Source organism: Bidens hawaiensis, unplaced genomic scaffold, assembly GCF_021521415.1.
Source record: "Bidens hawaiensis isolate Kalapana, Puna unplaced genomic scaffold, B.hawaiensis_p1.1 tig00032160_1, whole genome shotgun sequence".
NCBI lineage: Eukaryota > Viridiplantae > Streptophyta > Magnoliopsida > Asterales > Asteraceae > Bidens > Bidens hawaiensis.
In genome coordinates this window covers 1-13696 of record NW_027495468.1, presented here as the reverse complement: position 1 = coordinate 13696, position 13696 = coordinate 1, and the positions used below count along the sequence as shown (strand labels likewise).

The 13696-nt window shown below is 37.5% G+C and overlaps 1 protein-coding gene across 1 annotated transcript; it reads right to left on the bottom strand.

The window, feature by feature from the left end:
* Window positions 1-5460: 5460 nt before the first annotated feature.
* On the bottom strand, window positions 5461-9451 carry LOC143583174 (G-type lectin S-receptor-like serine/threonine-protein kinase At4g27290). Its single transcript, XM_077065551.1, has 7 exons — window positions 8155-9451; window positions 7689-7853; window positions 7464-7615; window positions 7185-7395; window positions 6849-7086; window positions 6589-6742; window positions 5461-6510 (listed from the first exon to the last, which is right to left on the bottom strand). Exons 1-7 carry the CDS (start codon window positions 9446-9448, stop codon window positions 6217-6219), a joined length of 2508 nt encoding a protein of 835 aa, XP_076921666.1. The 5' UTR covers window positions 9449-9451; the 3' UTR covers window positions 5461-6216.
* Between the last annotated feature and the right edge of the window lie 4245 nt (window positions 9452-13696).

The window sequence follows — 13696 nt, the reverse complement described above, 5'->3', positions numbered from 1 at the left end:
GACAAAATTCTATTTTATACGCATATGCAGGTTATCGCTTGAATTAGTTGCAAGACTTTGTGAAGATTTAGTGAAGAATTATGTTAGAAAAGATAAAATCAAGAATTAAATTTGTGTTTAATGTTTGTTTAATGAGTTGTATTTTGTATTTGATTTATTTGGAAATTGAATAAAATTAATAGATATTGTCATATAAATATTGCATGATAGTACCTTGAGAGCTGTGGCAATCAGTTCGCGCCCTGGCATTTTTGCCGTAGGTTGGGGTGTGACAATGAGGAAGATGAAAATGAGAAGAAAGATGATGATGACCACTAGTTTGATAGCTTTGATGAACCTCATGGTAGTAATGGTGGAAATGGCGATGATAGTGGCAGTGGTGATGCTACTGGAAATAAGGCGGGAGATGATGAACTGCCATAGGAGGCCTAGAAAACTCGTGAAACGGATGCTACTGTTGAGGCTGAGATCGCCTCTTAATTTAATGTTTATTCTTTTGCAGGCAACGAATCACCGGTTGAGAAAGCTGTGGAAGACAATAATGAAGACAGTTATAATGGCATCAACTATTCTCCTAACCCAGACCCTCTGGTTAGAGAGAATGTGGAGCCTACTATTGAAGAACCAGTTGTTGCTCCCTCCATTAAGGCTAAGGCTGCTCGAAAGAATTCTCGTAAAGGAATCAAGTACTATAATGTGTGTAGAATGGAAAGCATGCGGTGGAGATCAAAGTCGAGCCATGACTCGGATGCCATTCTCTATGCAAGGTGGCACCAAGATAGCAAGAGCTGGGCTATATGGTGTGCAAATGGTGATCCGACATATCTCACATACGGGGATATGCACTCTTTGTCCATCCTCGACATGAAATACTTCAGAAAAACCATAGCTCGAAAAGATGACAAAGAATCGGTGCAGTCATGGTTCAAAGGCTTTCTGAGGCACGAATGGAGGAAGGACTACCCGACGTTCACCATCAATCCGGGTAGGTCCTACAATTCAAAGGAGTTGAACCCGTTCACCAACAAGCCGTCCAAAGGTCGAAGATACAAGATGCCTGAAGATCATGGTGAGCCAATCTTTCACGGCATGCCCTTTGAAGACGACGTTCTCTTTGACTTCGACGTGTGGGAGTTCAACAACCAGCATGGTGAAGTCATCATTCACTGCAAGCGCACTCATGACCTGCGGTTCTTTAATGAACACGAAATGGAGGAAGGACTACCCGACGTTCACCATCATCAATCCGAGTAGGTCCTACAATTCAAAGGAGTTGAACCCGTTCACCAACAAGCCGTCCAAAGGTCGAAGATACAAGATGCTTGAAGATCATGGTGAGCCAATCTTTCACGGCATGCCCTTTGAAGACGACTTTCTCTTTGACTTTGTCGTGTGGGAGTTCATCAACCAGCATGGTGAAGTCATCATTCACTGCAAGCACACTCATGACCTGCGGTTCTTTGACGAACACGAACTCACGGGTTTTGGACTGAGAGACCTAAAGAAGCTTGTGGAGTCTCCCCTGTCTACGATAGAAGATGCCCGTCGTGACAACACAGACGCCATCTTCGGAAAGTTCAACAAGTTCGTCAAACTACTTGTTGAAAAGCAACCATTTCAAGATCCAGAAGATATCTTCGAGTACGAGTCCGAGTGCGAGTTATGATGGAAGTCAATAAGATAGATACTAAAGACTAGAGGGAGATAGTAAGGCCATTTCTAGTATTAGTGTTTGGTATTTGTAACATGTATTTTGTTTGTATTTTGTTATGTGTATCTCTTGTATGTTTGGGCCCTAGATCATATGTACTTAAGCCCATTGGGCTATTTGGTAATGAAACATATGTGCATGAAAACACACACTATATAATGTGTGTGCATCTCATACACATCACAACCTTTTGAAAAACCTAATTCTCTAACTTACAAATTCTCTTTTTCTCTTTCACCTTCACGACAATAAACATACAAACAAGATCCGAGATCTCGGTCGTAACTAGTTGTTTCCGCCAAATAGTGTAGAGGTTGATCTAAGAAAACTAGTAATAGTTGTTGTGTTGTTAGATCCGGTGTAGGGACCTACAAAAGTTAAATGGATAATGAATTTGTCAAAAGGTATGGATATGCCTCACTATATATAGTGAGGGCATTTCATACCAACTTTCTATTTATAATAACCTAATGGGCTTAATATAAAAGGTCTCGGGACGAAACATACAACCAAGTAAATTATTATAAGCACGTTAGACAACAGGAATAATACATAAGACTAAGTACACAAAATGGGCTCTACATAATCCAACTCAAGAATTATTATTCTATTATAGTCAAGTGAGGGAGTAACATTCTTGTTGGTAATTTCCAGGTAGGAGGAGTTGCGTGGAATTCAAAACCGATTTCTCTACTATTGATTAAGAAAGAAAGCTAAACATGATTCACATTTTGAATGTTCTGGTCAATTTCAAAAAATACTTGTCGAATCTTATTAATTATCTGAAACTATTGTATCTCCACCTTTAAATTACTTTTTTTCGTTTTTAGTTAGTTATAATTTTACCCCAACTAATTTAATTAAGTGCCACTCAAAAGTGAGTAATTTACATCTTAAGAAAAACATTAAAACCTCTTAACCACATATGAAATGAATAAACGTGATCTGTCAATATAAGTAGACTAGTTTGAGGCCTGTGTACAACACGAGTAGCTCTTGAAAATACAATATTTAATAAATAATTAGTATACAAGTAACAATAAACCCATAAACATTATTAATGCAGTCGTTGTACAATAGTCTTTTAAACAATTTTAAAATAAAAGATAATTATAAATATCAAATGTTTGAAAAAAGAATAGGAAGTAAATATTAAATTAACAAATTTAAAGTATAAATTTTAAGAATGGTAACTATTATTTTACTATTATAAAATTGTTAAAAAATGTGAGAATTAATATAGTAGTGATAAGTGGCAAAACTTGTATCTTTTATTAGATACTATAGATATAGATGGATCAGTACTCAGTACATGTGGATTTCGTTAGAGGTGGAACTTTGTCCTGTTATGATGTACACACATACATATATAATGTTATTCTTATATTTTTTATGTAGTAATTTACAAGTTTGGAAACCAAATATGTTGAGTACTGACAGGACAAATTTTGAAACCACATATATGTGCATTACTTGATGAACGAAGGAGAAAGGGGAAGCGTATAATGAACGTGGTGGTGGGTTCAGGGTTTAATTAAGTCTGGGTATATTAACATTTAACCCCCTCCATATTCACTAGTTTTTATTTGGTTTCCAAACTTATAAATTGCTACATAAAAAGTATAAAAATAACATTATATATGTATGTGTGTGTAGGTGTGTACATATAATTTTTGAAAACTTACACGCATGTACCACATTAGACGGTATATCATACCAAAGCGATCTGAAATGAGCCTACCACCCCCATTATACCGAATTTTAGAAACCTGTCGAATTGCGACCCCGTTCTACATTCTCGTACCGGATCGTACCACGAACCATGTGACTATGGTCTCAAGTTCGAAACCTGACTAAGGAGGTTTTAATGGTGGGTTTACTCATTGATGGTGTTCTTGAGTAAGTCAGACCTCGAGCGTCACAATTAGTATGGACAGTTGACATTATGTCTCAGGAACACTCACTCAAGTATTAGGGGTGGATTCAAACGCTATCAATTAAAATCGTTGTTATTATTATTATTATATTTTTATGTGATTATGTATATAATGATAATTATAATCTTAATCCACTCGTGATGTCAAAAGTAGTGGTGTGAACGAGCCGAGCTAAGCCCGAGCTCGGCGACTAGTAAGTAAATGAAAGCTCAAGCTCGGCTCATGTGAATGCACATAACAGTATCTTGTGAATATGCATGTATATTGATTGATAGTTATTTTTAGGGCACTACATAGCCTAATTAGATGCATTTGACAAATTAAATGTTTAAGGAATTTCCTCAAACACCAAATTGTTTTATTTGTAATGAAGATTTCTAATGCATATGATTCGAATTTATGGGTATGATTCTCACCAAACCAAGATAGTCATTTAACGTGTTATAACATCTCATTAATTTAATTAATCTCATCCAATATTTGATATAAAATTCTATAATATAGGGATATACTGAAAATTAATATCCAATTTTTTTTAAAGGACATTATTTATAATTAAGAAACAATTTTATAATAAGAAAAATAAGCGGTTCATAGGTCTCATCGAACCCAGATAGCTTTTAAACGTGTTATAACATCTCATTTATTTTGAAACCATCTCATCATTAAACCATAAGTTTATTATTAATTTAGTTACAATAAATATAATTAAACTATAAAAAAATAAATAAATATTATAAACGAAAAATGTATAACAAACCCAGTAACGGAGGATAAAAACTAGTTTGAGAAATAATAATAAGAAAAGATCTATCAAATTATAACCAGGGTCGAAGACAAAATCGTTCACCTATGTCTCGAGTTTGAGAGATTAAAGGGTGATTTTGTTAGTTTCCATCGATCTCTAGGGTTACAGGTATGTAATTTCTATCTTGAGGACAAAACTATTAGTTGTATGCTATAATAATTGAATCTAACTTTTGTCATGGATAAGAGTTCATTTATGAATTTGTAAGTAGGGTGCGAATGCAAAGATGAGTCTCTTTTATATGGTTTTAAACTTTAAGGTGACCAAAACTCTTTACATGATTTGGGGATGAGGTATGGCTTGATTTAGAATAAACTAAATGGTGGGATTTTGGTTAAGTTGTGGTGTTTGATGCAATCATGGTGTCACAAGTTTGTAACCTGGTTTAAATATGCTTTTACCATATGTGGTGTTTAAGGTGATTAACAAACCAAAGGTGGGTGAATGCTACAAAGTTAATAAGAGTGTGTGACGAGGGTAATAATAAAATGTACGTTAACTGGATGGGTTGTGGTGTGATATACAGTTAATGTTGGTGTACTATGTTTAATCTTTATGGTGAGAATTAACCTACTAATGGTGTTTTGTAGTGTTGTCAATTCGTACCAATAGAGATATCATAGGTGAAATAACCCAGTGTCGGGTTGGGAAATGTAAGGGAACATGGATGTATAAAATGGAGTTTAAACCGTTGTGAGAGTCGTGCCTCGGGGGTGAAGTTTGACATGCTTAGAGTTTATATATTTGTATAATTGCATATCTTATTGGGGAATTAATTGGAGGCACTTATCCTAGAGTAAACCCGACTTAAAAGATAAGTGAATAAATAAGCCATTTCCATTTATTTGGGTTGGATGATAATCACATAGTTAGGTGTATATATATGTGGTCACGGGGATAATATCAAAGAAATATTGAATTGTGAGTTGACTAATCGTTGAGCGATGCCAACGGGATGGGGGCATGGAGTTGGTGCGGTGCATGATTTCGTATAGTCGTTTGTAAAATCTTTCTTTTACATTGTGTTGCATTTGTGTTTTGAGAGTATAAGTTCCATGTTGATTTATTAAGAGTCGGAGTGTCCGCCTATGTTTTGGTCACTTTTGTATTAGTTTCGTTGGGTGTCATAACTGGTTTACGTTTCGTAAGGGGGGTTTATATTACGAATGGGTCATGCCGAAATTTTATAATAAACATGGGGTGGGTGTGTCAGGAGTATTATATTGGTTGAATGTCAATGTAATATTATATTTGGTGGTATTGCGAATGGAGTTCTTTGTTTAAAAAAAAGTCTGAGCCTATTTTCCGCAAGATGTTTAAATATATATGTTATGAATATTTGGGGTGTTGCAAACTTGCAATCCTACATAAGCTCAAATAACAGAATGAAAGTAAATGGGGCCTAAATGCTATGATGTGAACCATTCTTTGGGTGTTGCGGCGGAGGCATCAAATGAATCACAAGAAATCAAAGAGACCAATGAACGATAATATAGGAGATCAAATAGGAAGATTCAACAAAATTGGATAGTAGGTTCATGAAATTGTATGATAAAGTGATTTGCAATCCAAAACATGTCACATTGCTCATAATGCTGCACATAGAAAGGCAACCTGAAACATGGTCAGACAGATCTCCAACCTAAGTACATTCTTACAAAACAACTTCTAAATGTATGTCCCATGCTACTATGGGGATTGCCCGATGGATAAATCCCCGATATAATTTTGGCTAAATAATCATCTTCCATTTCGCATCATTATCTACCATCTATCTGGCTTACTGTCACTCCATTAATTGATGATGGGCAATTTGAAACAGAATCATTTTCACTTCCTTGAATAAAAAAAGCAGGTTTTTTTGGCGAAAGTTGTAATCCCTCACCGGCCAACATTGCAACCACAGATGCTGCGGTAGGCCTGTCTTCCGAACGTTGTTGCACACATAATAAACCAATGTGTATTGATCGCAACACTTCATGAATAGACCACGACTCACCTAATGTTGTGTCAATTAGATCAACAGACTTGCCTTCGCTGTGAAGTCTCCAAGCCTAAATCAATTCAAGTAACCAACACAGATTAGTTCAATTCACTAACGATATGATGATCATATATATTCAAACACTTACATGTCCAAGAAGGTTAACATCATGGTCGTTTTCGTCAACAAAGCCTGTATTTTTCATTCCACTCACAATCTCCAACACCAAAACCCCGTAGCTAAAAATATCAGATTTAATCGAGAACAAACCATTTGCTGCATACTCTGGAGATATGTAGCCTCTGTGTAAAAAGTATTTATGACACCATACAAATGATTAAAATAGACAAAAATACAGATGTAACTAAAATGTAATTAAAAAAAAAAACAAAGTTGAGGGATTCTTACAAAGTTCCCACTACTTTCTTGGTATTTGCTTCACTCTCATGTCCTTCAAACATTCTCGCCAAACCAAAGTCCGATATTTTTGGATTCATGTCATGATCGAGCAAAATATTGCCTGCTTTCAAATCCCTATGTACAACTCTAAGCCGGGAATCTTGATGAAGATAAAGCAGACCTCGAGCAATCCCATGGATAATGTGGAAACGTTGTGGCCACTTAAGTAATGACTTCCTCATATCATCTGATTAATATAAGTAAGCTTAATTTATATATATTAAATAAATTGTATTCTTTCTCTACTGTATAAATGACTTTTATGCATTTGAAAGAGAGCCGAACCAAATATAAACCAGTCCAGGCTTTTGTTTGGCATGTATTCATAAATCAGCATTGTCTCCTCGCCTTGAATGCAGTATCCTAAGAGCTTGACCAGATTCCTATGCTGAAGTTTAGCAATGCATGTAACTTCATTCTTGAATTCTTCAAGCCCTTGTTTAGATGACTTTGAAAGGCGCTTTATAGCAATCTCTTGTCCTTCTTCTAGCACACCCTGAATGATTTTAACATTATTAGACTCAGTTTTTACACGCATGAATGTTAACCGACATGCCCCATTACCTTGTACACTGGACCAAACCCACCTTCTCCAAGCTTGTTGTCAATAGAGAACTTATTGGTTGCCCTACAAATTGTTGATAAACTAAAGACCGACAATTCTATGCTTCCCTTGTTGCTGCTACTTTTGTGATTCTCATTACGGACATTTACTGTTGCACAAGTATGTTTTAAGAATTTATTTCCAAAATCTGATCGTAAGTTATTAATTAGATCAGTTTCACTTGCCTTCTTGTTCTGCGCCTGGTTTTCTCTTTCTCTTACTCAAAATGCAGAGTGCTAATATCACAGCTAATCCTGCTGACGTTGAGATTGTGATAACAATAATAATGACTCGTTTCGTTCTTGTGAATCTAGAGCGGAAACCGCCATTAACTGCCGTTGGCGAATTGACTGTAAAATTTACAATGGTAAAAAAAACATATCAAATCTAGACTACAACACCATAGTGTAATTAAACCATCACACACAAGAAAAGAGGGGCGCCGAAGGTGGGTTAAGCCGCTTTGGGTGCCACTGCTTTAATGGGCTCATGGGCAAAGATAGTAGGGCCACTACCAAATTCAACCAATCACATAATCCCGCTCACATTTATGTAAAAAAAGAGAATAAAATTAGAAAATAATAATTGCCTTTATCATTACGCGATTTTGAGTGAAGGCCATTATTTTTTTTAATTAATGTATTAGATTACCTAATAATTCGGAGGCGGCAAGTCTAACATAAAGATCTTGCTCGTTTTGTGAGTACACTCGTAGGTCAATCAAATCTCCCAACCATAACAAGCATCCAAGTGCACCTTCAGTCATATTAGGATTTGCATAGGCAGTGCATGAGCAGTTCATCTTGCAAGCTATCTCACATTCTTGCAGGCTCATGTTTCTATGATACACAGCATTCTGAGTGTCGGGCAATTTCAGGCTTGAGAATTTCAGAAACCCCTCGTCTGGCGCACAATCCAAAGATCTAGTTCGTCTACAACCACTACTCCAATTATCAGCACTCATTTCATGTGGGTTTTTTAGTTCAAACCCTTTCAAGCACCCGCAAATATTATAATCCACAGTACTACAGATTCCATATGGGCCACAAACACCATATCCGTCGCATTTATCGGACGGGAAGTAGAGATCCTGCGTCCATTTCTGGGTTTTCCTATTTAGATGCCAGACCTCTTGCTTCCCATCAGGAGTAATTATCGAATGTATCAACAAGAATGTGCTTTGAAAGGTGAAGACATAATACATCTCGTCTTCATTGACAATTATATCATATTTAGCTATATAGGATGGGTTCGTCTTATAGGTTGGGCGGCCAGCCCACGTTCTGCCATTAACCGGGGCAATCCTTGATTGAATAATAGAGCTTTTCCAGATATATGCTTGCGGATATTTTCCGCTAACCATTGAATTCCTGATCGTATACTCACCCGGGGAAGGATCATCCGCACTCCTCCATGATGTCAGATATGTTTCTCTTCCAGTTATGAAGTTCTTGCCCAACTTCATCCCTGGTAAGTAGGTAGCTCCAGGGTAATCAAAACTTTGCCAAACAAAAGTTTTCATGTCTGTCCTATTTTCTTTCGTAATTATCAGATTGCCCGTATCTAGGAGTTGTGCTACAGGATTGAAATTCGTGTCAGACGTAGAGGAGTTGGATGACCAAATGATGGTGCCGCTGCCGTTGACAAGAGACAGGATCCCACGGCTGTCCAATTTGACTAAGCCTGAGGTATCAGTAAGTGGATGTTCCCGGTTAGCAACCCATACAACCACACGAGGTGTTGTGTTGGTATACCATATCCCCAGGTACCGATTCTTGGCACTGCCCGGGCTAAAGAAACCTAGCTCGAATGTTGCGTTCTGTGAAATAATGGTGTCACCATCTAGGAAGTTTTGATGTGTAGCTATTGTGTCTAATGATGAACTAAAAGTTGTTAGCATTAGAAAGAATGTAATCGAAATGAGTGAAAATAAGGTTTGCGCCATATCAACTTTCTCCAAATTTGATTGGTATTATATTATATTATATTATATTATATTATATTATATTATATTATATTATATTTACTAACATTAGGCCAAATTTCATTGTCTAGTTTCTCCTGTCCTAGTAAAGAAACGTCCTTCAGTTTCCAATTGATTATCCTATTTTTCAAATGAGATTGAATTATCTTCCTTTTCAACGCTAAGGGATAATTTTATATTCCATATTCCCACTTAACTAAATCATGACTTTTTCGGCCAGTCTACTCTGAGGCGTATATTAGTGTAAGAGTGATATGATTTTGTCAAGACCACGTTCACACATTAGGTAGAGGACCCCAACAACCAATTGTCAGAATTTCTTGTTAACACTTTTTTAAGAACAATCTGGATTACTCCACTAACCATCCAATAATCTCCATTCCATTGTTAGGGTAAACCCACCATATTTGAGAAAACCTCCTAGCTCAACCTGTATTTTTTCTTTGTCACAAGCGGGACTTGGACTAAATACCTCATCTTTTTTAAGGTTTATTGGAATTTTATAACCCCAACTATCACATATTTGTCACTGCCACTCCCAACTAACGAGTTGACCACCACCATTCTAACACTTGGTTTCTTGTGCCACTCTCCAAATTAACCTGATTAGTTTTTGGGCAAAAAGTGTCATTCTGCAAAGTGGAAGGTTAAAATGAAAATTTTGTTTAACAGCACATCTTATGTGTTGCAGGTTTTTCGACGAGACGCAGTTTTTCGGCAAACGTGTCTACCACCATGCCACCCGTTGGTACCCTCAACATTCATCTCCACTCCTTCCTACCCATTGCTGATCTCCAGAAGCCCCCGGACCAAGCTACCAACACATGTTCAAGTTTATCCCGCGACCTTAGTACACGTCTAGCAAATCGCCGAAAAACTTGCAACTCGTCGGGAACTTAGATTACCGTCGGTACCGAATCGGTAACAAAGTTTTGAGTTTCGGGATGGGTACGGTATCGGTATTTCCCAATTTTTTTACCGAATATTTTGATACCGGTATCAAGAATTTCTGATTTTCGGGATCGGTATTTTCGGTACCGATACTGGTCGATAGTGTAAAGTTATCATGCACATATATAATGAGATTTAAAATGACCTATAATGACACAGTGTGAGTTTGTGCAGCCAAAACAACTCCCTAATGCATAGCCATTAAGGTCCAATAGTGCAAAGTAATCATACATTTGTGTTATGACCTAATTTGGTTTGCGTGGCCAAAAAAAGCCAACACACGATAAGACACATTGAAACCCAAGATGGTAAAAAGTAAAATCTTCCGCATGTATAATGAGGCCAAACATGACATTTATATGACCTATTTTGGGATTTTATATCCAAAACAACCCACTCACACATGAAAATCCCGTCAAAGCCCTCTAGTGTAAAGTAAACATACCTTGTATCATGAGGCCTAGAATAACTTGTTATGAACTAATGATGGGCTGCGTACCCAAAATAACTCATTAACACATTTCAAACCCCATTAAGTGTATAGTAATCATACACATGTATCATGAGCCCCAAAAATGACTTGTAATGACCTAATTAGTCCTAAGACTGAGGGTAGTGGGGGTGAGGGGTGGGCGCGGCCGCCTACGTGGCTCACGAACTCCTCTACACCCTTCCGAAGAGCGAGGGCGCGGCCGGCCGGCGTGGCTGTGGTCGCGGGGCTAATTATCCGTTGGAGGGTGTGTTGACTGGCGTTACCGTTGGCCAGTTTAAATATTTTTTTTTATCTATAAATACAAATCCACACTTTCTATAAAACCCAAACTATACATTCTCTCTATCAAAACTTCTATTTATATATTTATAAATGGCATCGTCGTCATCGTCTTCGTCTTCCTATTCTACCGAAGAAGACGAACTCATTTGTCAAGCGGTTCAAACGACGATAAGCTTTTTGAGAGATCAAAATCGCCCCCGAGCCCCATTGTTCCGCCAACCGCGTATTCGTGATCGAAAGACCGCTAACGAAACTTTGATACGTCACTATTTTAGTCCCAATCCCACATATGGTGAGGATAGTTTAAGAACCCGTTTTCGAATGACTAGACGATTATTCATGCGTCTAGCAAATGACTTGCCAGAGCACTTTGAGTATTTTCAACAAAGGGATGACGCTAGAGGTAAGCCCGGGTTCACGGCTACTCAAAAAATTACCGCCGCTCTTCGACAACTAGCGTATGGTGTTGGATCGGACATGTTGGACGAGTATCTACAAATGGCTAAAAAGACCGGACGCGATGCGCTTAACCACTTTTGTAGAGGTAGATATTTTTTTTACGTTTGTTTATATATTTTTCAAATATTTACATAACTTATATAACTTTAATAATTATATTTAGGGGCATATCGCTATACAAGCGGAGATACTTACGTAGACCAACAATGTATGATATCCAACGCATATACGAGGTGCATGGTAAAAATCATGGTTTCCCCGGGATGCACGGTAGCCTTGATTGTATGCATGTTGGTTGGGCTATGTGTCCCACTGCTTGGCGAGGTCAATTTCATCGAGGTGATCACCCCGGCCCTACTATCGTACTTGAGGCGGCGGCGTCACGGGATCTTTGGATTTGGCATGCGTTCTTTGGCGAGGTCAATTCCATCGAGGTGATCAGTCACCGATAATCGATGACCTTATCGACGGGGTAGAACCTCCTCAAGCTTTTTTGCCAATGGAGAACATTTCAAGTACGGGTACTACGTCGTTGATGATATTTACAACGAATGGGGGATACTTGTTCAAGCTTACGCGGCTCCAGTTTCTGACAAACGAAAGTACTTCACGAAGAAACAAGAATCGGCAAGGAAAGATATTGAAAGGGCGTTTGGAGTCCTAAAGAAAAGATGGGCAATGTTGGCGAATCCAATAAGATTTTGGACAAGGGAGAAGATAACGGAAGTCGTCATCACGTGTATAATCCTACATAACATGATACTAGAATAAGAGGGTAAAGCTATTTGTCAAAACTACCAAGGTGATATTCCAAGACAAAAATCGACGATCACCAATGAACAACGACTCGCCAACATAAATATCATCAAGAGCCGTGAGTTATATGGCAACGTTCGGCATGAGTTGGTCGAGTATTTGTGGGATAGAAGACCCGATGATCTTGTATTAGACTAGTATCAACGTAATGTTTTATATTATTATTAATGTAATGTTTTATATTATTATTTAATGTATTATTTAAAATAATTAAATAAATAAAAAACTGGATCAAGCCCCTGCTCACCTGGACCACTACACCCTCTGGGGCTTGGTTGAGGGGCTTGATCCATGGCCATGTCATCGCCTACGTGTCAGATTTTGCTTGGCTCACCTGGGCCAAGCCCCATTACCCTCAGACTAATGTGGGTTTATGTAGCCAAAGCTACTCACTAACACATGGCGATGTTGTGTAAGACCAGAATGACGTTTGGATATAATATAAGAGATGAATTCAGTTATTTTTCGTTTGTTTTGATAAAAATCGAAACATGAGAATCAAAATAAATTGGATTTAATGTTCATGTAAACCAAGAATAGACAACTCAAATCCATTGTAATCCTTTGTTTTGTTTCTCCAAGGTCGAATCAGATAAAGAAGCTTCAACTGGATTCGGATTCATCATTACTCTTATATTAACGTGATCCAAAATCTATTAAGTTGTTCATAAAGTGGCATTCAAGGGGGAGATTAATTAAGTATAATGTTTGAAGTTTGATTGGGCTTGAGGTTAACCACAAGAAAGCCATAGGTTGGAAATTAAGATTAACAAAAAAAAAAAAAAAAAACGGGCGATGACGGCTTGGACGAGGGGCTTAAGGCAATGATTTTTAATTCTAGCTGGGAATAAGGCAATAAATTAACGATTTCATTATCTAAGAAGGATTTACCACCATTGAAATCATATGTTTTAGTCTTTGTTTTGTGGTAATGCAATGATCAGTGTGTTACCATCAGTGTACAAGTGAATTGCTTGACTAATTTATAAATCCAAGAGGTTGAAATGAAAACCATCAAAGTTTATTTTTATGTATTGGTTTGGCTTGGCTTGGCTTGCTTGCTTGCCTTTGGCCCGTCCAGATGTATACCCCTAAACTTGAGATTGTTTAGATTTTTGACTCTTACACCCTGCTCTAAATAAGTCATTTTTTACATATGCCACCAACCCCCAATCATATGTTGGAAATTTCATGTCCTACATCATACA

Coding starts and splice junctions, on each gene's coding strand:
- LOC143583174 (XM_077065551.1), bottom strand. CDS start 9,448: ATGGCGCAAACCTTATTTTCACTCATTTCGATTACATTCTTTCTAATG. Junction 7,396..7,463: donor GGTTTGGTCCAGTGTACAAG/GTAATGGGGCAT, acceptor AAAATCATTCAG/GGTGTGCTAGAAGAAGGACA. Junction 6,511..6,588: donor ATGTTAACCTTCTTGGACAT/GTAAGTGTTTGA, acceptor GAATTGATTTAG/GCTTGGAGACTTCACAGCGA.